The sequence below is a fragment of the Mesoplodon densirostris genome, chromosome 2, assembly GCF_025265405.1.
Source record: "Mesoplodon densirostris isolate mMesDen1 chromosome 2, mMesDen1 primary haplotype, whole genome shotgun sequence".
Classification (NCBI taxonomy): domain Eukaryota; kingdom Metazoa; phylum Chordata; class Mammalia; order Artiodactyla; family Ziphiidae; genus Mesoplodon; species Mesoplodon densirostris.
The window spans coordinates 73,349,289-73,374,885 of record NC_082662.1 but is presented as its reverse complement, the minus strand read 5'-3'; the positions used below and the strand labels follow the sequence as shown (position 1 = coordinate 73,374,885).

The 25,597-nt window shown below is 34.6% G+C and overlaps 1 protein-coding gene across 9 annotated transcripts in view; it reads right to left on the bottom strand.

Annotated features, from left to right (window-relative positions):
- The window catches only part of ADGRL2 (adhesion G protein-coupled receptor L2), a 181,181-nt gene that overhangs the window by 122,669 nt on the left and 32,915 nt on the right, over window positions 1-25,597 (bottom strand). For all 9 annotated transcript variants that reach the window (XM_060090017.1, XM_060090008.1, XM_060090014.1 and 6 more), the window contains exon 2: window positions 25,122-25,294. In XM_060090017.1, coding sequence (XP_059946000.1) covers window positions 25,122-25,194 — 73 coding nt within the window. In that variant the 5' untranslated portion in view covers window positions 25,195-25,294. The remainder of the gene's footprint in view (window positions 1-25,121; window positions 25,295-25,597) is intronic.

Genomic DNA, 25,597 nt, shown 5'->3' with positions numbered 1-25,597 from the left:
TGTGTCAATTACCGCTATTTGGAGGAAAAAGAAAAAATTCTTCTACGCCCTGAATCAATATTATAGGAATCACACTGAAATTCTTCTGAATCAGAAGCAGGTCCTCACTAAATATGTACACATTTGCCAAATGATATGCTGTCCTCAGACACATTACTTAGCAATTAATCTTGCATATGACAAAATTTCCATTCTTGACAGTTCTGGGGCTCACACTGAAGGCCTTTTTGTTAGAAGGATATAGGGAATTCAGCCATGAAACATATTTAACAACCTACCATTTAGGATGTTTACGATTGTTGTCATATCACTGTTGACCCCTATCTATGGTAAGTAAGCGCATAGTAAAGTATAAAATTAAAAGATCTGAAATGTTAAAAATGTAACACTGTTTTCATAGCTTTAGTAACTTGTAATAAAGAAAAATTGAATTCCAGCATTTTTAGCTCTTCCTCTCACAACAGACTGCTATTTACATCAGAAAATTGTAATTATTTTTTGATGTTGTTCCTATAAATACTTAAAACTGTTGAAAAATAAAATATCTACTGTTCTCCAGATAAATTTAATTCCTGGTACTAAGGAACTACAAGTCTAGAGGTGAGGTGATTTAATACTTGTGACATATAATTCAATAAGTTAGGGTCAAATGTATTGATTTCTAATCTTTTCAGACAACTTCATTATTATTTTTTTTACAACTAATGTATATAACTCAACTACCAATCTTTTGTTGTGGGAAAACATGCTCGTTTATTCTGTTGTAGGCTCTCAACATATGATATCTGGTCCCTCCCTTAATTAGCCTTAATGTAAACAATTGAATCTCACTTTACACTACATCAAATTTAAATCACAGCAAGAGACTGAGGTTTTCCTCCTCATCTTGCCATCTTTTAATCTGCTCACTACAACCCACTCTCAGCAACTTGAGAATCATCACAGGAGAGAGTCACTGTTGTTTAGAGCAAAATATCACATTCCTCAAATTGGGGGATGGGGGAGGGAGGGCAGCTAGGGTAAGAAAATGACTGTCAGCAGGGCTTTGGTTGATTTTTCAGTTTCTAGAGAAGGATCGTTTCTGGGACTATCATTTAAAACCTGAGGCTCCTCAGGCACTAAGCAATACTTAGGAGGTAACAGGAAAATGCTATGATCAAGCTACCCTGAGTCCCATCCAATGGTTCCTGTGGTTTGGAAACCTCAACAGCTTGCAATACAATATGAAGACCAACATGAGCTGCCTGTTGCCCATCCTCAATTCATATGTGACAGGGCCTACAGCCAAAAAGGAATCAATCCTACACAAGGCAAAGATCAATAGCCTGGGAACCATACAAACTAATTTGGTTTTTTTTGAAGTGTAACTGACTTACAATGTTGTGTTAGTTTCAGGTATACAGCAAAGTGATTCAGTTATACATACATATCTATTTTTTTTCAGATTCTTTTCCCTTATAGGTTATTACAAAATATTGAGTATAGTCCCCTGTGCTATACAGTAGGTCCTTGTTGGTTATCTATTTCATATATAGTAGTATGTACACGTTAATCCCAAACTCATGTTCTGACACCAGCTAGCCCTAGCTGTTGATCACAAACAAATAATCTAAATTCACTGTTAGACCCTCCATAAAATGAAGAAACCCCTTGCCTTCGTAAAACCTATACAGAATATTGTTTATGAGGAAGTACAAACATGACATTAAAAATCATATTCCCAGCCTTCCAGTGTTTGCTCATTTTTCTTTGTGACTTAGTACTTAGAAACCAGCATAGTTTTTTTTTTTTTAAATAACTTTACTTATTTATGTATTTTTGGCTGTGTTGGGTCTTCGTTGCTGCACACATGCTTTCTCTAGCTGTGGCGAGCAGGGGCAACTCTTCGTTGCAGTGCGTGGGCTTCTCATTGCAGTGGCTTCTCTTGTTGTGGAGCACGGGCTCTAGGCATGTGGGCTTCAGTAGTTGTGGCTCACAGGCTCTAGAGTGCAGGCTCAGTCGTTGTGAGGCATGGGCTTCGTTGCTCCGTGGCATGTGGGATCTTCCCGGACCAGGGCTCGAACTCGTGTCCCCTGAATTGGCAGGTGGATTCTTAACCACTGCGCCACCAAGGAAGTCCCCCAGCATAGTTTTTATGTTATTTGGTTTTATGGGCAATTTTTTTTGTTTTCAAAACAAGGTCTGATTTTTTTTTTTTTACAATAATGTGAATACAAAAAGGATCATTCATGTATTCACTTCTCCAACAAATATCTATTTTGTAGTTCCTCTATGTATACACTGTGCTCTTTGCATGGGAGACATCAGTAGAAGTGAAAAGTGAAAGGTGACCTTGAATGGTCAAAAAATAAAAGTGCTATGAAAAATTAAATATTTCTTTTCTTTCTCTAGGGTTTATAAAAAGCAAATCCAGCTTTTTTAAAAAAGGCTTACTCACTCATGTTCTATTAATATAGTCATCTGCTGGGAAATTCATTAATTCATTAATTTATCCATTCATTCATCAAATATGTATTCATTTAAAAATATTTGCTGTTCTTTGCACTTTCCTGAGATCTAGGAATACACACTGGCAGAAGACATGGTCCCTGCCCTCCTGAAGCTACAATAAAACTACAAAAAAACGGAGCTTTGACTCAAGATCTATTCGTTACACAAAAAGAGTAGCTACCTAGTAACTACTCAGTGAAATGTGCACGTCCTAAAACTAATGAGGCTATGTAACAAAAATGAGTGAGGCAACTGGAAAGCAATCATACATTTAACCATCACCATCACATGTTGAAAGCAGTATTGTAAGACAAAATTAAAGAAAAAAAAAAGAAGAAAAAGTACAGTAAAGGCAAGCAGATTTTTTAAGTCAGAAACAAATACTCTCAGAAAGCACCTTTACTTCATAGTTTAGATTCAGCATATTCACCTCCTTCCAATCTAATAATTTCCTAACTTATTACGATGAAGAAACTGGACCAGGGAAATTAACTAATAGACACAGATCCAAGATCCAAAATCTTGGATTCCTAGAAATTATTTTTTTCCCCAAACCACCTCTTTTGTCATGTTACCATAGGACATTTTTTTCCAGGTAACATAAAGACCCTAGTGACTGAAGCCATACAATATGTGATTATAAAATTTTGCACATTTAACAGAAATGTATTGCACATTTAACACTTTAATGTATGCTATAAAAAAAAGCGTTCAAAGTAATAGCATGTCATTTTGTTCTTTAAAATACTGAAAACCAAGTATTTTTTAAAATTTTATAAAAAAAACACTAACAGATGTTCCAAGAAAATGTTAGTGTCTGGATGTCAGGATTTCAAATCCTTTTTAATTTTTTCTTTCTTGTTTTCTAGTTTGGATTTGCTTAGAATTCAATAAAACCATTAAACTACTTTTACTTTATATTTTTTAAAAGCCCCACACAGTATTACAGTCCAAATGACCAAAAACCAACCACAACCAAAAAAATGAGCACTAATCAAATAATATTAAAAGTTTTGTTTTTTGTGGTCATTTTTACTAATAAGAGAATTTCTAATCATATAGGGGTAGAAGAATGAAACATTTCAAAAATTCTACACAATAGAAACAAAAATAATGCTGTTCAATGGACACAAATGATTTAAACACAGTATCTTTTCATAAAAATAAAGAACATTTATGCACAATCATGTCAGAAAGTAGCAAATGTTTTTGAATAATTTGATGCTCAAATTATTAAAATATCATAAAACTCAGTCACTATATTTTACTTTACTGTCTTAAACCGTGTCCATTATTTACAACTTTACTGGTAGCATCATTTCACTTCTTCCTAATTCTCAAAATCTGAATGCTCAAACATAATTACTTAATAAACTCTGGACAATTAATTTCAGAGGTTTATATCAAAACTGTATTTATTCAGTCAACACATTCAAACATGTGGAAAAATAAACAATGATAAACATTATATGCCTATAAACTCCATGGCATGTTAAAATAAAAACTCCATAGCAGACTGAAAATAAGTCATATCCAATTAAAAAATAAGCACTCAATTACAAACAGCACTCTCATTCTACATTACATTCAGGGAAAAAAACGTTAAATGTGTCTACAGTTTATGAAATGTGTTTTTAAACTTTGTAAATGATTTTTTTTCAGGTCTTTGTACACTTGCTATCATTTTCAAAGGTACTAAAATTTTACTGGCCCTGATATAAGTAATCATCCCCAACTGTAGTAATTTAAGAAATAAGAACACTAAGTCTATTACTGACCCTGTCCCCATCTATTCAAGCTGAATCTCAAAAGGGGTGAGGATGTGCCATGCTTTGAAAGGGAGCAAAGAAAAGATTAAGGAATACGTAGTCTTAAGTCTTAGCTCTAAATATTTTTATAATACATCTGTTCTTGCCCTAAGAGTAAGTTTATAAAAATAGGAAAAATGAGGTTTATTCTTCTTAGTTTCAGTTCCTCACACCACCAGCCATAAAAGTATGCTGCACATAGTAAGAACTCAATAAATACAGCATTTGCTGAAGAAATAACAAATGACTTTATGAATAAATCAAGTTAAGGAGTAGTTGTGCTATTGGTTCAGTGGCATTTGTTCTATGTCCTAAGTGTTATTAGGTCTGGGTTTCCCCATTCTGACATATCATGTACTGAATTTCAAATTTCCTATATGTAGACTCATTTAAACCAACATTGTTATTATTCCAGGAGAATAATAGTAAGTTTCAGTGGCTAAAAATAACTGCTTATACCTCAGAGAGTTAGAGTATTATAATATTAAACTTTCATCCTCCTTAATTTCCAGTTTCATCTCCCTAAGTCTAAATGTAATCATATTAATCTTTACATTTCCTTATTTTATTGTTCCAAACTAACCATTAATTTTATCATTCCCATACATGATCAAGGGCCAGTCTCAAAATACCAATAACAGTAAAGATTTAGATGACAGCAGTGAGAGTGAAAAAAGACTGATCGCTGAATAAACGCAACAGAAGTTCTTCTAAGGGGTCCAAAGATGGTTAGATCAAAGGCATATCTGGCCAATGATATTCTCTCTAAATATGTCACAACATGGATTTTTAAAAATTTTATTCATTTATTCATTAACTATTTAAATACTCTCAAATATCCAGAGCACACATTTAAAAATAGTAATATATTCAAATCAAATACAATCTTTCAGTTGTATGTTTACTGATTAGGAACAAAAGCACAGCACAGAAGCTGTCAATGGATGGTGAATCTGAGTGAAGAAGGTTGCCACCAGAAGGAACCATCTGTGGGCTGATAGAGGCTTTTCTACTGATTGTCGACATAATGCCAAAATATGTAGTCAACGCAGTGAAAAAACAGAGCTAAGTAAGATGTCTGGCACCAGAGACAAAAAGCATATGGTAAATGCCTACATCTTCCACTTTCTCAATAGGCTGTCAGGCATCAAACAGACATAGCCTGAGTGTGAATAGTGCATGTTCATTTATGAACCTTTTTAAAAGCCATTTCCTTTTCACACATATGCATTGCTTAAATTATGGATGGCTAAATTGTAGGCACCATGCTATATACATATGGAAACATTCCAAAACTGAAACTTAAAGTGGATTTTCATTATTACACAAACTAAAGAGCATCAAGAATGTTGTATCAGACAGTCATGGGGATGCATGAATCTCATCTCTGCCTTTATTATTGATTTAATGCTATTGATTTAATGTACATAAGTTTCCTCAGGTATAAAATTGAGAAAGTGATACAAACCCCATACAGCTGCTGGGAGCATTACCCAGGACAATGAAGAGAAAACAACTAGCACAGTCCTTGATATCTAGTACAGGGCACTGTACAAAGGACAGCCACTGCTTTTAGTTTTAAATTAAAAGTACAAAGTAGGGAGAGAAATTCAATACTAATTGTTTCTGTATATCTATAACAAAAGTTTTCCAAACTTTATTCATGTTTATTATTTAATAATTAAAGCCTCATGTTATATGCTTATTATAAATTATGGAATATTAAGGCCATATGAGATATTAATACTAAATTTCTAATTCTTATATTTTTAAAATTCTGTAAGTATGGGCCACTGACAAGTTTCTCTAAGTCTCAGCTCCCTATCATTACTTATGTTTTTGATGGTAGTAACTTTATTAAACTGACTACACGAATTACACATCAAATCCATTTCTCTTTTTATATTTCTCATCTTTTGTGTGTGTGTGTGTGTTACGCGGGCCTCTCGCTGTTGTGGCCTCTCCCGTTGCGGAGCACAGGCTCCTGATGCACAGGCTCGGCGGCCATGGCTCAAGGGCCCAGCCGCTCCGCGGCACGCGGGATCCTCCCGGACCAGGGCACGAACCCGCGTCCCGTCCATTGGCAGGGGGACTCTCAACCACTGCGCCACCAGGGAAGCCCTATATTTCTCATCTTGATGAATTTATGACGCACCCTGACTCCCCACACTCATCACTCACCATTCCTAAATATAAACTGCCATTTCTGCCAGCACTGAGTTCACTCTAACTGAAAATGGTCTGCTCATAGGCACTGGTGAGAAGGCAAGGCCAACCCAACTATGAGATCCTACCAGCATCCCAACACAATGGATCAAGACATGGTTCTTGAACTCAAGGGAGTCAGACCATGATCCCAAGAGCAATGTATGATGTGGCTTCATGCAAAAACAGGTGTGAGGCAAATGAGTTTCTCTCTTTCTCAAGAATCTGAATTGGGAAACAGGAGGCAATTCCAGAATTAGAGAAAAAGTTGAAGTTGCATGATGCAACAAGACTGGATGGAGTATACTAGAAGCTATCCTAAGATAAAACTGTGAGTGAACAGAAACTATGAGTAAGGCAAAGAGAGAAAAGATAAGGAAAAGAAAGTGTAGAGGGAAAGAAATGCCAATTGGTATCTGGGAAAAGAGCAGGCAGATACAAAGGGAACCCACTGCAAGTAAACAGTCCCAGAAACTCCTGCTACTCCAAATCCTGGGTCAGCACTGGACAAGATGACCAGTTTTCTTCCACCTTTCAAACTCCACAAGGGCAAGACAGCCAGGCAGTGTTACTCCCCATGAATCCCTGGGTGAATCAAGTTTATTTTATTCCGAAACATCCATTATTCTCCATTCCTCACCACCAACAAACTTTAGTAAATGACTCTTTCCCTCATCAGTGATTTACCAAACCTCATCAATTCTACTTCTGAAATCTCATCAATTCATTCCTTTTTATGTAGTCCCACTGCAATTTTTGCCAGTCTCTCATTCTTTCTCACCTAGATCACTGTAACAGTCTTACATAAGAAAAAGGGTACGGGGACTTCCCTGGTAGTCTAGTGGTGAAGACTCTGCGCTCCCAATGCAGAGGGCCGGGGTTCAATCCCTGGTCAGGGAACTAGATCCCGCATGCTGCAACTAAGACCCAGCACAGCCAAATAAATAAATAAATATTAAAAAGAAAGAAGGAGGATACAAATGGGCAGATCATAGGATGAATCCAGCTCACAGGTACATTTCACCTGCCCCCTCAGTGCTTGAATTTGTTGCCAAGATTTCAAAGTATGTGAATGTAACATTCAAAACCAATTTGGTTTTCTTGGGGGGGAAAAAAAAGATCAACTGACAATATGCTCACTTTGGCAAAGGAACAAAATAATGACAAATTAATCACCTGAAGTAGCATCTGTCTACTTTACACAAGAATGCATTTTCCAGTTTTGTTTTGTTTCTTTATACTCTGCCTGCTTCACTTTTCATGTTAATTGCCTGACCCCACAAGAACTCATTCAAAGTTCTCTCTGCTTTCAGCAGTAAACCCATGCAAACTAAATAAATACTTCTAAAATAAAAATCTATAATCACCTTTGAAATTATTCATTATCTGTTACCTAGCTGATAAAATCCTAACTCTTTCATATGATCTGGCCCATATTCTTCGTACAGGGCTATCTCTTGTCACCTCTCACCTTGCAAACACATTGGACCACTTGCAATTCACATTTTTCAGTGGCAACGTTTTTGCATACTCTAGTCCCCCTCCTGGAATGCCTCATTCTTCAGCTGGTCAATTCTTATGTGTTCAGGCATCTCTGCCAGAAAACCTTCCGCTCTCTCTAGTCCCCCTGCAGGTGTCATAACATACCACAGTTTTTGTAAGGTTCATTAACGGCAAGAACCATACCTAGCAAACAGCATAGTCCCAGCATGTGGCAGGTGTTCAATAATTACTAATGAATGATTTTTTTTTTTTTTTTTTTTTTTGCGGTACTTGGGCCTCTCACTGTTGTGGCCTCTCCCGTTGCGGAGCACAGGCTCCGGACGCGCAGGCTCAGCGGCCATGGCTCACGGGCCTAACCACTCCGCGGCATGTGGGATCTTCCTGGACTGGGGCATGAACCCGTGTCCCCTGCATCGGCAGGCGGACTCTCAACCACTGCGCCACCAGGGAAGCCCCTAATGAATGATTTTTTAAATGTCGCTTTTCTAAGTGTCAATAGTTATAAAAAGCAGGTATTTCTCCAATTTTATAATTAATAGAAAATGCAAACTCAAAAGTGAAATAATTCATACAAATTCACATAGCTAGTAAAAGTCAGAATTTGAATAAATAAACTTTATACTAAAATTTGCTCCCTTTGAATATATAAAGCCTTTCTCACTTCCATGGGAAACTCTGGTATAAATGTAATTTCACTACAGGATGTATCAGTGAAAGGAAACAGAAACCAAGTCAATACAAAAGACAATAATGTCTAATCCTAAATCAAAGCTGACAGGATAAATCCTGTGAACGGTTCAGCAGTATCACTGAAATGTGACTGGCTGTCGAAAAGCCATGACAACTTTCACAGTCCTAGACAAACTAGAAGAAACTTCATAAAAATCTTCATATCTTGAGCACTTAGTACTTCATTATCTTACCATAATGGAAAAAGGATTAGAAAAACGAAAATGAAAAAGCAATCTACAACGGAAAATGCAGTAAGAAAATTCGATGCCCAAAGGATAGGCAAAAGATAGATCATAAGTTTTTAAGAAAATTATTTATGACATCAAAAAAAAACAATTAACAGAACTAATTAATGAATAATTTTGTGATTCAAGTTATTAAATTTCAAGAAAAGTAAAATTACTATAAATGCTTCAAGCACAAATTAATTTGAGCAGTACTTAGCAAGAGCTTGTGATATAAATTCATAAAACAAAAAAATTCTAAATTTTGCTTTCAAACAGAGTACTATATTACACAAGAATTTCTTCTAAAAAGTGAAAGAAAATAAAAGTTATATCATGTAGTAGTAAATCTTCCCAGTAAGATCAAAAAGTCTGAAGAAACAAACAAAAAAATCTTTAGTATTCCTTTAACACTTGATTTGCTTTCATTTTTTACAATCTTGGAAAACTTCACTGCTTAGTTTTTTTTAAGGCTCAAACATAAAGCCTCATTAAATGTTCTAGCTTAAAACGCCACCCCCAGTTTTTTGCCCTCACCAGTATCTCAGGGCCAACAAAATACTGACAAGTATTGTTTTCAGTGCTTTAGGGAGTAAAACCCTTGAAAGCAATAATCGTCTTCACAGAGATGGATATAGATGTTTTCAGTGTTCTGTATCGCATCTCCTTTCCTCATAAGCACCTGTCCTGCTAGGCATTCCTAAAAACACGTGGGCAAGCTGTTTACTAAAAAACTAGATATAGGAAGAGATAGGGATAAATAGCAAATAAAACTATTCCTGGCACTCTCTCTACATTAGTGAAGAACCGAGCTCCAAGACGGCACCTGGTGAAGGGAACTGCTAGATGTGATCATTCCAATTTACACATTCAGCACAACATTCTGTCTGCCTGTCAATTTGAAACAGTTTCCTATTCAGTGATAACAGATACCCCAAAAGAATGCAGTGTCAAAATGCTGACATGAATCTTTTATGCACCAACTAGACCCTCTCTCCTCTGGACCAGCTACATCTGCCTTCTTCACTTTTGGAATGGACTGACAGTTGGGTACTTTTTTCAACTGTACCAACAAAAAAATTGAAATTCATAAGATAAATTTAAAGTATTGGATCTTCCTGTAGAATAAATACCAATAAAATTTTCTTATGCAGTTAAGAAAAATAATTTAACGAAGTTGTAAAAGAAAAATTTGCTGTATCAGTGTATCTTAATTTATATAGTGTGATACTTTTCAGCTGCCAAAACCATGAAAGTACATATTTCTACTAAATATAGAGTTAACTTTTTTTCTAAATTCACAGAAAGAAAGCCAGAGAAAGAGAGAGGGACAGACATACAGAGACAGCACAGTAAACTGGATATTCACTTGCAAATGCTAAATAAAAAAGAAACAGAAATTTAACTTAAATCTATGCAGGTTTATTTTCCAGATACGTTCATATGGTCATATTTTGAAGAACAACTATATACAGGCAAATAAGTGAAATGTTATATTCTTATTCCCTTCATATTTAAATAACAAACGTATGAACTGTGCTTATAAAGTACTACTGTTCATTTTTTCTACATATATACCAGATTATATTCATAAATATCTCTCCCTATAACAAACTATACCCTCTCCTTCCAGGTAGTCATGTGGATGGTTATTCATTTGTTCTAATAATGCAGCCATGGCACAGCTCAACCATTTCTGGAACTCCCCCTCTCATATCTACCTTATGAAATGGCAACATATTCTTTTTTTAATGATGCCAAACTTAAATTTAAAGAATGAGTGACTTGCTAAAATAAATCATTCAGGAATGAAGTTGACAAAATAATGCTTCAATTCGAGAGACACCATTATTGTTACAAAACAAGAGGTGATAATGAACTATTAGATGTGACGCTCATAAACTAGCACTTCTGAAACTACAAATCAATGCCGAGCATGTCAATGAAAACTCCTTAAGTTTCCTAAGCAAACCTTTTAATTACAAAGTATTTAAAGCTAGACTATTTAGTAGAAGTATAGAATATAGTGTTTTTTCACTCACCATTCTAAGCCAAATGCTTTCTTTTCCAAAATTAATGAGTATAGAAAATACCTCCTGTAGTTGCACTGTGCATTTACCTCAATTTCTACTAAATACAGAATTTGTCATTTTTTTCTAAATCAGAGACACAGACAGTATGTTAAACCAGATATTCATTTGCAAATGCTATTTAAATAGAGAATAAAACATTCTGACTTCCAGTATACATATGTACACACATATATACATATATAAACATACACACACATATCACACATATATATACAGACATATATAATTAAAAGGCACTTTATCAAGATTTCTCCAACAAAGCCATCAATCTTATTATAAGCTATAATTTTAATATTAATATTTAATATTAATAATAAAATCATTAAAAATACATTAACCAAAAAAGTAATATATTTTCAAGTGTGATGTATAAGACTATGTAAAGTAACATTATAATGAAACACCATTTTCTATTATAAGGATAAATTTTCCTCCTTCGTATATCTAAGCTAAAATTAGAGAATTTTCTAGTTACTAAAAGAAGAAGTTCACAAGCCAAAATCACAAGAATGTTCTAAATGACGAGGGATATCCATTACTCATCGTTTTTAACTGATGCCTTCATAATTACTTATTTTCTAAAGCTCTCAAACCATAGAAAGCAAATGGCAATATCAGCTGGGTTCATCATTGGATTTCAAGAAGGAAGCTCCATTTAGGGAACAGAAGCCACCATTAGCTTAGTTAGATGTAAGTTATTACTGCCCAGATAATTTAAGAACTATCAAAATCATCTAAGAACTGAGGCTGCAGTCAGCAACTAGGGTGTGTTACTGTTAAGTCTTAAAGTATATGTAACATATACTCAGCTGTTAATCTCACAGATTCCATTCCTGCAAGCCACATACTATGGGTACAGCTACATTAATTTGTTTCCCATATTCAGAAACTCCCCACATTGTTTTTGGGTGATAATCAGTGAAACTGCTGTACCATGCATGAAGTATATATTTTAAATATTGCTTTGGTACTAACACTCCCTGACCACCTCTCAACTAACTGAAATATTTTTCTGAGTGCCCAAGCTCTATGAAAAGGAGATATAAGAAGTGACCAAAAAAAAAAAAAAAAGACTGAAAAAAATGTTTCCCTCCAGTCACATTAGTCATAGTTCACGGCTCAGTAATGACTTGTAGCTAGTGACCTACTCTACTGAACTGTGCTGCTATATAAATTCAGAGAATTCCCATTTAAATTCTCCCATTTAAAGCCTCCTAAAGGTACTAGGTAGTATCCTAAGGAACAAACAGGAACTGAATAGGGGGAAGGGTGGATTTCTTGGCATTGTTTTTAAGGAACTTTTAGTGATATAGCTTGGCTGAAACTGCGGGAGGAAAAACTCCACTCTGAAGTCAAAGCCAAGGTCCTTGAATTACATGCTACACTTTTTAGATGTTAACTCTGTGAAAAACTGGTCATAGAACTGACAATCGAATAATGCATATATAAGTATGTAACTAACATATACTAGATGTTCAAAAACTGAAAGAAGGGGTAAAGAAGGGAGAGGAGACAGAGAGGATGAAGAGTCGTCGAGGGGCTGGAGGATAACAAAGGGGAACTGAGAGGTGAGAACAGAGCTGCTGCCTCTTAACTCTCTTCACTAGGCTAGATTAACATTAAGCAGCTATGAGACTCTAATGAAATGTTAGTGGATAAGCTTCAAAATGGTCTTATTGATGCCAACAAAAGCTTTTTTATACTTTGCTCTGTAACACAGATTAGTAAGGAACCAAAGTAGCATCTACCACTAACAGTCACAAAGTGGTTGCAGTCTAATAAAGGTATTCAAAATTATTGTGGGCTCTGTAATGGGGAGAGTATTTAGGAAGAGGAGTTAAATACGGGTTTTGTCTACTGACTGTAGCACAATGTCAACCATAATCTGTGTCCTTGCACTTCTTGGTATATAGCATTTCAAATCTATAAATGAGTCTCTGATTTGTGTTCACTAGAAATGCATTCCAAAATCCAGAAGAGGTGCTACTCATTCAAGTTATTTACTTGTATTTTTCTTTTAAGCCTACGTATTTCAAGCTGTCAAACTGTATATATCAAGGATTATAAAGCAAATAAACATTACTTAGGAAGGTTTCCACTGACAAATTTGTCCATATCTTTAATGCTTCACTACTTCACTAAAACATGTAATCTTAAGACCCATCCATATCTAGGTCAGTTTTACAATGTACAATTGATTTACAATCTTCCCAAAAGACCAAAATATTATTTAAAATTAAACTTAGTTCAATTTTTCTTTTTAACAAAATTACTAGAAACATTTGTTTGGGCCTTGTCAGGAAGGTTTCAATTTTACATCATTATGTTTTAACTTGCCTTAATCAGCTGAACAAAAGTACTTCATGTAAAATGATTCTTTTAGTTGCCTTACCTACAAATCCCTGCAGGATACTATAATTGAAACCTACTCACATAAGTTAGGAATAATTAGGGCCCCAAATTAAGCCAAACATAAAGTTAATTCAAATAGTCAGCTGCTGTCATTTAAATGGTTAGAGTTTTATTGTTACTTAACATTTCTGAATGCTTTTTTTTTTTTTTTTTTTGCGGTACGCGGGCCTCTCACTGCTGTGGCCTCTCCCGTTGCGGAGCACAGGCTCCGGACGCGCAGGCTCCGCGGCCATGGCTCGCGGGCCCAGCCGCTCCGCGGCATGTGGGATCTTCCGGGATCGGGGCACGAACCCGTGTCCCCTGCATCGGCAGGCGGACTCTCAACCACTGCGCCACCAGGGAAGCCCCTGAATGCTTTTAAATGTAGTACTTTGTTCCTTTAGTCCGTGTTTAGTATTTTAGTACAAATAGAAATGGGATCAAGACGCAAAGATTCACCAGCCTTTTAGACTGCAGTCACACCTATATCCAGTCTTTTGTCACTAAAGGTTTTCTACTCAATCTTTGCTATCAGTCAATTAACAATACAGCTGAAACAATGGAGTGACAGCTCTCAAAGGTAAGCTTTCTGGTAAATAAACCAGGATCACAGAATCTACAGTGAGTGCCATTAATGCAACAAAAGTAAGAGCTTTTGAAAGCTAACAGGGATAGTCTCTATTTGCCTAAACTCTAAAACAAAGCGAAGGATTAAACTAGCTTCCTGCGGTAAGCAAACAAAAGGGAAAAGATAATGTCGAAAACCCATACCTGAAGGAGGGGCTGCAAAGGCATGTCTTTAACTACGTTATTGATGACTGCTAATCAGTGTTAACTGATAAATATAGTAAAAGTTAAAATTATTGTTGTGTTATTTCTGTTTTTCAGTGTTCTGGGTAGTTAATCATTCTCAGCAATCGTTTGTACTTTCAAAGGGAAATACTGATTTTTTTTTAAATATAGGCCTGTGGCTGTATAACTTCTGAAGATTATTTGAAAGTTGCAGAGAGTTAGCAAGACTGGTCCTTCTGTAATACATATGTTACATGTATTGCAAAATACAGTCAATCTTAATACAGTTTTTAATCTGAAATAGTAATGATTTTAAAAGCTTTGAAATAAGTGAACTTTTTTTGATCATCACCATTAAGTTAAACAATGTTAAGCAATATATATCAAATATTCTGAGTGACAACCTCATGAGGCAGGAAAATACACCAATGATCTGAGGCTAAACATTAAGTTCTACAGAAAGAAAAATGGACTGGTAGTAAGTAGAGCTTGGCAAAGGAACAATCTTGGCAGGCCTGTTTCTGCATCAGTAAACTGAAAACTTCTACACTGCTAATCTCCAAGTTGAGATTCTAAGTCTAAAATTCTTCAATTCTACCAAAAAATTTTGTAAAACTATTTTGATCTCTAAGATACCTATATATGTTTAAAATGTGCTATTTACTTACTTTTTATTTGGCTTTAAAAAGATCATGAATCTAATGAACTTCATGAAGAAATAAATGTAATTTGTGATTTGTATTATAGTAAAGCTAAAATAAATCAGATCAGTAACTTATCTTTATCTCTGACAGGAAAAGAAAATAAAATCATGTCCAATACTACTAATAAAGAAATAAAATCTTTGATTAAGTATAATACTATAAAGTGGAAAAATCGCTAGATCTTAAGCAGAGCTGTTTTTTGATAACCAGTTTACATTCAAGTACCCCCATCCTATACTCTTTTGTGGTGTTAACATGTCAGGGTATTAATACTGAAGAGAAAATGACAGCAATTCTTAGTTTTTAAAACATGCTGACTTTGAAAAATTAGTGAAATATAAACTTTTCCTAAATGGGTTAATAATATACACTTTGCATTACATGATTTTGTAATGTTACTTTAAGTACTAACATTTATAGTAAAATGCTATTCAAATGATGTTTCCATGTAACAGAATGAAAGCAGGAGAGATCAATGGGGAACAGAGGAAAATATTAGGGAGAAAGGGTCAGGCTGCATTGTTACTCAGGGATTTTTCAATACAAATCATCAGATAAAAGATCAAGAGAAAGCATATAAAATAGGACTAAAAGTGTAACAAAATACAAAAATGTGCAGTAAAGGGCTTCCCTGGTGGCGCAGCGGTTGAGAGTCCACCTGCCGATGCAGGGGACACGGGTTCATGCCCCAGTCCAGGAAGATCCCACATGCCGCGGTGCAGCTGGGCCCGTGAGCCATGGCCGCTGGGCCTGTGCGTCCGGAGCCTGTGCTCCGCAACGGGAGAGGCCACAACAGTGAGAGGCCCGCGTACCACACACACACACAAAATTGTGCAGTAAAAAGTTGCAAGGTAGCTTAGCTCCTTTTTTAAATAAAATGAATTATAAAACTGAAGTGATGTTATTTCTATATTTCAACTGTGTTGTTAAGGTAAGAAATAAACCCCAATTTGCAAAGGTAGAAATCACTATCATGCAAAATCTGATTTTCTAGACTAAACATTTTAATACCTAAAACTCCTTGATACAGATGTCCTCTCACAGACCAGCAGCCTCAGCATCACGTGGGAGGTTATTAGAAATGCAGACTATCAAGGACCATCCCAGATTACTGAATCAGAATCTACATTTTAACAGGATCCCCAAGTGAATTATATGTAAATTTTGAGGTGCACTGTTATAGATAAAGAAGATTAAAAACATCCAGCATGACCTCCCTTAAATTTCTTCTCCTGTAAACATCCCTTCCTGAATCTTCCTCTCCCTGTATCAAAATATACATGTTCCTTTGCTCTATCCTTGCACTGGATTCCATTTCCTTTCTTTCTGCCTGGAAACAAATTCAGGTATTCAACATATCTACTATGAACAACCAAAAAGGAAAATTATAAAAAGCACTTTCCCTAAACAATAGAATACACTTAACCGGCACCACCTGTCTCCTTCACTTTACTTACAACTTTGGAATCAACCTGCTACCACCAATCACCTCATTACAGCATTCTGTCATATAAAAGTGGGTGTCTTAAAATCCAGCAGAGAGCTCTCACCCCACAACCACCAGCAATGCCCTTATCCATCCTTTTCATTGTGTTTGACCAAGTTATTAAGTCCCTGACTCTTAATAACATATTATATTGACTCTAATCAAAACTTGAATTTAATATCAGGCATATGTACCACCTGGTTTAGATTTTAATACTACAAAGAGAAAAAAAAGAATCAGGAAGGGGAAAGAGAACTAATGATTATTAATATAAACACACACGCACATATATTAGATACAAAGAGATAGACACAAAGCCATAGTAAGAAGCACTCTATAAATAACCAGCAAAATAAAGGAGAATTTAACTTAACCTCTTTTTTTGATTAAACTCTTATGCAAAACAAAACTCTACTTTATCTGAATCCCTCTATTTTTCCCAAGAAATTGTGGTGTTTCTTGACATGCCAAAATTCCCAAAATGGAGAACTTCACTATAGGGTATTTTCATCTCTATTGTCCTGCTTTTTGCTTCTCTGTCTCTGTCTCTGTCTCTCTCTCTCTCACTAGCTCTCTTTCTCTCAACAACAACAAAAAATACCTTAAAAATAAACTTTATGAAATAGACGATGCAAAATGAAATCATTTCAGTAGCATTATTATTGGAATCAAAAGAACAGTAACATTTTCATGCACAGTTCATTCTGTGTAAACATAAATTATATTCATTTCCTTCTCTTTCTTTTTTTTTAAACTGTTTTCTATTATCCATTTTTAATTTAGGTATGTCCTAACTTTATCTACTGTGTTAGTTAAAATCTGATTCATTCCAAATGATTAATATTAGTTTACTACCTTGGCTCTCACCTGATAACAAAGTTAATTCCTAATGGATTAAAATTTTAAATAAAAACATGTAAGAACTACAGGGAAATGTAAGTGAATAAATATTTAACTAATCTCAAGATTTTTAAGGATAAAAATAATGGAAGATCTCACAAAAGAAAAGAGCTAAATGTCAAAAAGTAAGGAAAGAGGAAAAGGGGGTAAATAAAGCAAATCAAGTAAAATATTGATAATTGTTAAATCTGTGACTAGTATTATTTTACGAAATTCTCTCTTCTGTTTGAAATTTTCATTAAAAAATCAGTATGAATTAAAAGGCAAACAAATACATTTTTCATAATAAAAATCACAAAAGGATATCATCAAAGGGTTTAAAAAATAAGAAAAGCTGTAACAACATAAACAGAAAAACTGGCAAAGGTAGTGAACAAAAAAATTCACATCACAATTACAAATGGCCAATAAGTAAATCCATAAAAAATGTTTTTGTCCTCACAATTATCTCCCAAATTACAAATTTAATTTATAATCAGATATCCTTTTTACCATATCTAAGTGTCAATTCTTTTAAAAATTTAAAATCAGTGCTGGTAAAGCATATAGATTGATACTTTCACACAGTAGTCAAAGAGAACACTGGTATAACTCTTCCAAAAAGCCAGTTTGGAAGATGCATACATGCCTGATATAATAATCAGAGTTCTAGAATTCCAGTCCCAGGAAACAACCAAATATGATGAAAAAGATTTATATAGATATTTATTTTACATATACTTGAAAGAAATTAGGTTCAAATGGCCAACAGGTAGAGAGGGAGGATTGTCAGTTTTGACATATACATGATAAATTACAATGCAGCTGTTAAAATCTATTACCTAAATATATAATGACAGGGTAATACAAGTTATGATAATAAAGTGGAAAAAATCAGAATATAAAAGTATATGGAAATGAAGAACCTAATTTTGTTTTATACACTGTAACTTTGTTTTTATCATGTGTGTTGGGGAAAAAGAAGGAAATGTGGTTAAATCAAGGTCTAGAATTATGAAAAATTTCAAATGCTTATCTTAGTTTTCTTATTTTTTATCTTTTCTCATAAGAACGTATTACATTCAAAATCAGGAGGAGGGGAAAACTTTTAGGAAAAATAAACCCTCAAAGCAAGAACAATAGCAAACATAAAAGTCAAATTCAGGAGAGTACCATGCTGATAAGGAGGGATTATAAATGTTGTTTTTGCTTGCAGAAGCTCTTATATGGAATTCCCTTCTCAGCCTTACATTTTAGCCAAAAGATCCCAGGGCCGAGGCTAGATATTCTCCTGGAATCACTTCTGTCAAGTTGACAAAAGGAGTAAAAGAATAGGGTTGAAAGATGTCATGAGATATTCACTAATCCACATTGATGTCTAATACATGTAGACTGCACGGCTGTCATATGTCGTTCTGTCTTGCAGGATGTGAAAAGAAAATAAAGACTACCATAGGGTACCAAGCATATGTTTCAGTAAGACACTCCCTTAGTAATGTGGCAGATAAATAGTTCTTTGAGAACTACCAGTTCTACCTTAATACTCAGATGTGCTCACTCATTTGTATTATCTTATTCTCTAATACCATGACCTAGTATATAAAAAAGTGAAAAGGTACATTAATTCAAAAAACAAGGCAAGAGATTCATCACGAATGAAATTAGTTAGTAAGGAGTAATGAACACAATTACCGTTCAGAAAAATTAAGGTGCTTTACATGTCTCCTGTGCTTTTAATTAAGCCACCTTTAATACACTATTGATTATTTCAAAATATAACAGTAATGGTGATAAATGTCTAATATGAATGTAAAATCAGTATTTCAAAAATTTACTTCTGTATGGACAAGTTTATGACCTCTTTACTTTTAGCAAATTACGTCATAATAGATTTATTAAATAAATATTTGATGCAGTCTTTTCTGTCAGAATATGGAGGTTTGCAAAACTTAAACAGCCAAGCAATACAGTGTTATTGAGGTCTGTGTATAACACACTGATTTATAACACTTTTATACCAGCAATAGACCTATTAGTGAATCAACAGAGATTATGGATAAGTCAACCTTTCTAAACACTGGAAAAAGAAGCAAAAGAGGATGAAATAGGGTGGGAAGTGGGAAGGAAAAGTGGGGAGAAGAAAAAAACAAGCAAGCACTAGAACTTAATCTCCATATATACTAAATATGGCATAATTTAACACTGAATATTGGTATCTAAAATGACAAAAGTATACTCCAAATTAACTTTTTTTAAAGATGCCAGGGTATCCAATAAGTTTAATCTTATTTTTTTTCAATTTTGAGTCATAATCAGAACTCAAATAACTTGCTCTTAAATCCTGGTAGGAGTACTATAAGGCATTTGGTTTTTACAAGATCAGAAGCAATGTCATAGAATATGTAAGTGACATTAATATTTATATTTTTGAAAATGAATTACATCAGTACCTATGCAGAAGAACGCTGCTGCAATCAAACTACATTGCACTCATATAACACAATAAAGAATATTTGGTGTCCTAAGAGCAATATAGTTAGGTACTTTCTTAAGGAATAAAATCACATTAATCTGCACTAAAAATATAAATAAAATCATTGAAAAAATGCTTTGTTTTAAATCAATGTTAATTTACATAATTTGCAAATTTAAAAAATAAGGTTACATTTGCCTGCAGCAAACACAGATATACCATACAATTCCTATTAATTTAATGGGAGTTGTGACCCCCATTAAGTTTAATAGGAGTCATACGGCCAAATCCCCATGTACCTTGCTGAAAATTTACCTCCTAGCTTTAAACTAATCAAATAATCTGAAATGAACAAAAGTAGTCAATTCTGCTACACTGGGAAATGTAAAGTCCCTACGGTAAAGTCAATTCAGCATTTTGATGGCAATGGCCACGTAGTTAATCCCAACAAGAAAACGAACAAGGTTGTAACAGTGAGAAGAGACAAACTGAAGCAAGGGTGGTTTAGGAGCGCTGAAAACATTTACCCATCACAGAAAATACGTTCTGTTTTTTCCAATGTGGAGTCAATTTTCCAATTGTTTTCTTTCTTAGTACAATGTCTAAAAAGAGCAAAAAAAAAAAAAAAAAAAAAAAATCCCTTTTTTTTTTTTTTTTTTTTTGCGGTATGCGGGCCTCTCACTGCTGTGGCCTCTCCCGCTGCGGAGCACAGGCTCCGGACGCACAGGCTCAGCGGCCATGGCTCACGGGCCCAGCTGCTCCGCGGCATGCGGGATCCTCCCGGACCGGGGCATGAACCCGTGTCCCCTGCATTGGCAGGCGGACTCTCAACCACTGCACCACCAGGGAAGCCCAAAAATCCCTTTTTGAAGCCTAAAATTATGCCCAAGGAGCCTGATCAGACGGATAAAGAGCCATGTGAAAAGGTATAGATAACTGGTTACAACTTCTGAATCACAGTGAATTAAATCATAATTTTTTCTGGAAAAACTTTTAAAAAGTTACTTTATAGCCACAGCCATGCAACCACATACCTCACCTCAACTACCCACACACCAGATTACAGTGGTTCTTAAGTGTGATGCTGAGAAACATCAGCCTCATCCCAGAAATTTTTCAGAAATGCAAATGCTTGGGCCCCACCCCAGACCTTCTAGGTGATTCTTATGCTCAAGTTTGAGAACTACTGCAATACTTTATTTCACATCCATGCTGTTCTCTCTCCGTTGGTTTTTTCTCCACCACGCTCACCACTGTCTTTACCTAGCTTGTGCAGCTCATACTGAGATTCAGCTCAAGAATCATCATCACTTCAGGCTGGAAGCATTTCTTGACACACACCCAATGCTTCTGGAGTATCACCCATCATGGCCCTTATCACCCTGTTATTACAACTGTTTACTGTCCCTCTACCAACTATTAAGACCACGATCCTCTTCAAAGATTTATGCCATTCAGTGACGGATATAGAATAAGTGCTTACCATAAGCCAGGCATTGTTCGAGGCATTTGCATGTTGATGAACAACAAAAAAGATTCTTGCCCTTGTGAAGGTGACATTCTGTGTGTGTGTGTGTGTGTGTGTGTGTGTATGTATAAATATAAATTCTGTACATTTTATTACATGTATGCATCAATAAAAGAATGAAAGATAAAAAGAATAAATATAGGTCTGAATTATTCTAATCTTTCTTAAGTTTAACCTTGGAGAACGAAGTTACTATTCCTTCCACTAAATAAATTATAGACCATTCTGAAAAAAATATTTATAGGCCAAAACAGGTTTTTTAAATTCATAAGTGACCCCTAGATCTACTATTTTCCTGCCACTCAACTAGCAAAAAGACCCTACAGCCAAACATCATTTTTTACTAAGACATAATTAACACAAAAATCATTGTAAAATGTGCTTAGAGAATTTAAAAGTACAGTAAAAACTGCTAAGATACTATTCCTACAGCTATGTTCTTAAATTTTCTTGATGTATATAAATAAATATGTAAAGCTGTATCTATGTGGCATTTTTACCTGGCATAATATTTTCTTTGAAATAAGGATAAGCAATAATGTAATTCAAGTTAATTAACTAAAATTTCGACTAATGAAATCTAATTACATACTCACTGCATAAAGAATTCAACCTGAAATCCATATTACCTACTTCGCTGAAGAACTGCTATTATTTGTAACTTGTCACTTGAGCAAGCCTTCATATATCTGACTTATGCTGGCCAGGGCTCCATTATATAGCATAATTTAATTCTCTAGGACACAAAAATTCAATTTACTTTCCTACTTACTGATACATGTTTCCACAGTGGGTTATTTGGCTTGTAAAAATTGGCCAAAAGAATCAAAGCACCCCAGTTTCTCAACAAAACTGATTTTTAAAGGGCTTGATGTTAGTCCTCTAAGAGTAAAATAAATTCTAAAAAAACTTACAAAATATTGTGAAAGTTTGGTCTTTTATAATCATTTTTTATTTGAAAATTCTAAACATAATTTTCAAAAAAACACAGGAGAGACTTTAAGAATAATTAAAACATTGCTCCTACTTTGCAAAAACCAGTAAATTGTAACGGGTAAGACTTTATTCTTAAACACTCATTGACAGAAATGGAGAAGATAAGCTAATTCTAACAATTAAACCTTTATATAATTAGCTCTTACCATGGTAAAACTTAAAAAAAAAATGCTTAGTGATTTGCTCTTTAACATGCACACAAAACATGACATATTTATAATGTTTGCCTGGACTTAGAACAAATACATAATTCCTCCTTGCATGTATGGAAATTTACCTCTCATATATACAGATGTAAAACAAATCCAAAATTATGTTAAGCCTTTAAAATCATACACTAAGGTAAAACACTACTGTAAACAGGAGAAAAGAAAGCTCTGAAAAGGAAGGCACGTCCATGGCTGAATACAATACACAGGCTTGTTTTGTTTAAAAACAAAATCTTATTTAATTGCTACTACTTAAAAATCTAACGACTGGTTTCTATTGGAAGTCAGAAGACCGACAAAACCAGGCTAAACACTGGAAAGGCAACCATGGTTCCTCCAGCAAGCACTTTCCTGCTTGCTGCAGACCTTCACTGGCCTGCTGCACTCAAGTTACTTTGCCTGCTTGGCCAAATAGGTAGGTATTTGAGGTTTTGACCCCTGCACAAGACCACAAGCTCCTGAAGAGCAGGACCTGTGCCTTGTGCATTTTTGAACCCCAAGCACCTGGCTCACTTTAGTCACTCAATAAATGAGGAAGAAGGGAGGAAACCATCTAGAAAACCTTATCTGAGCTTACCGGCAAAGATCCAGGAGATGATAAAAAAAAGTGCTCATAGCTAAAAGATTTGAAAAGGTAACAATCATGTAAGGGCCCTGAAGAAACTTAATGGTTGAATAATTAAATTTATATCTTCTTTCCTGTGCTCTCATACCCAACTTTGATTGGTTTTCTCTATAGGTGTTCACAAAGCATGATCTGCTTGCTGGCAATAAAGGACTATCATGTCGCGTAAAACTTTTCTAAGACAAAACCACGTGACGCTGGATCAATGTTCTAACAGTGAAGTGCACAGTAACTCTGTACACCCTCACAGTTAGTAGTGTGGGTTCGTCCTAGGTTCTTTTTACCTGTAGGAGGGAACTGCTTCAAAAGCAACACCCCCTGGCCTGATGTGCCAAAAATGAAATTTCTCTTAACAGCAGATATGCATCCTGACCTGATAGGTGACACTAGAAATAAAACTGCAGTATCTCGTGAAAAAGTCTCTGGTTTGCTAGCCCCTTGCTGAGTTAAGCTACTGTGCCAGCAAAGTAGTCTCTACCTTGATTGGAAAATTTTTTATTATGTGGACTAATGAGCCATTGATCTACACCTGGAATCTTTTTAAATGTATAAAAGCATTCAAACATAACAGCAGGAATTCAGTTAGTTTTTCCCTCCAAAAAAACAGATGCAAAATTATAGACTATACACAAGATTTTCATAACAATCCAAGCCAGAGATTCATATTATTAACTCAGTTTCTGCTCGTTGTTTATCATTACAGTACTATTCATTCAGACATTACATTTTAATGTCAGATTTGATGTATCTTTCAATTCTGATGCAAAGAGCAATATCTTCTGAAAATAAAATATTAACCCATTTGTAACTTTCATGTGTGACAAATCCAAGTGAGCATTATTTACTTTCTGAATACAGAAGTTCTTATGTCAAAATTTTTCTCAACTTGTTGTTTATCTGAATTATATTAAGTTATGTCAATATATTGAAAGTAGGGGACTGGGACAGCAAGGAGAAGTGATGAAACGTAATTTTGGAACAAGCAATTCAAATAGAATTCTTTCGGAAAAATGTTAACATTTTGAAGCTTATTACAAAGACATTAGAATAATAAGCTTCTATCTATTAGTTGACAGTATGCCTTTTTTTCCATCTCCGATTTTATTAATAGGTATAAATGGGATCATTTAAAAGTACATATATCGCCAATTTAAAAATTCCAAGACATTTTCTTCAAGAATATTTAATTGTGACCAAAAAATCCATTATATTTTACATGCATTTCTCTGAGATTTTGCATTCTTTCACAGATTTTACAAGTTTAATATAATTTCATGCAATGACTGCCACTACCAACTAGCTATAAAATTAACACATCTTAGCCCCACATTAACTTCTGACCTGCTCTGTAAAAAGCACCTGGAAGGGTGTTATTTTCACATGGAAATAACATGTAAGACTAAAGAAATAATGTATACCAGAAAATCCATATAGTAATTACGGTTTCAACTATTTCATTAACCTTCTAAAGTGTCTTTACTTCTTTAAGAATCAGGTCTGTCTTCAAAAAAGATAACATTAGAAAGGAAGCACTACAAAAAATAACTTTTTCCAGAAAATATAAAAAAAATTTATTTAGAAGTTTTAGAACAATGACCACACTTAAGAAGCACACAAAACTAAAGATGATATCAAAGAGTTGCCACAAAATATTTTCAATTTTACTGGCATAAATTCAGTCAATAAATAACATATATACCAAAGCAAAGCTTTCATTTAGTTCTCTCAGGATTATTTACAATGATTATATTTACAAATGTATGTAAAATATAAATTCAGATTTCTATCACTTTCTATAATATATAGCTGTGTAATGAAAATAATTCAACCACCAGAAAAAGAATATGACATTCAGGAAATCTTTTTAACACTTAATTCTAAAATAATAAAAAATACTCATTCGAGCCACTTCTACATAACAAAAAGATTGCATAGTTTAAGTTCTCCTGAACTTAAAAAATAAAATTTAAACTGTTACCTTACCTTCTGTATTCGGTAAGAAGCTGATTATAATGATAAACCACAGGCTTCGCATTCTGCAACCAGAAGACACCATTATTGATCCCTTTAAATATTTTCTTTGTATTCCTTAATGAATCTAGTTATAAATGTCCAGCTTCATCGAACCCAGCAGTCTGCATCATTGATCCTCATATCTGAAAAACAAACAAATCCATCATTTACTCTATGGTCCTGCAATGTCACAAAAGATGAAAAAATAATAATAACAACAACTCCTCTCTTTCCCTCCTTTCCTCCCTCCTTCTCCTAAGTATAAAAGAAAGGGCATATATTTTGATTCTGTATGCAACAGGAAGTTGCTCCTATACACTGGATATCTGAGCTTTGCATTCTGGAAACAATCAAAACCTCCCAAAATTAAAGGTAATCAGAACATATGAGTTCACATAATAGTTATATAATTCCCAAAGATAAATTTTTCTTTGAAAAGATTAAAA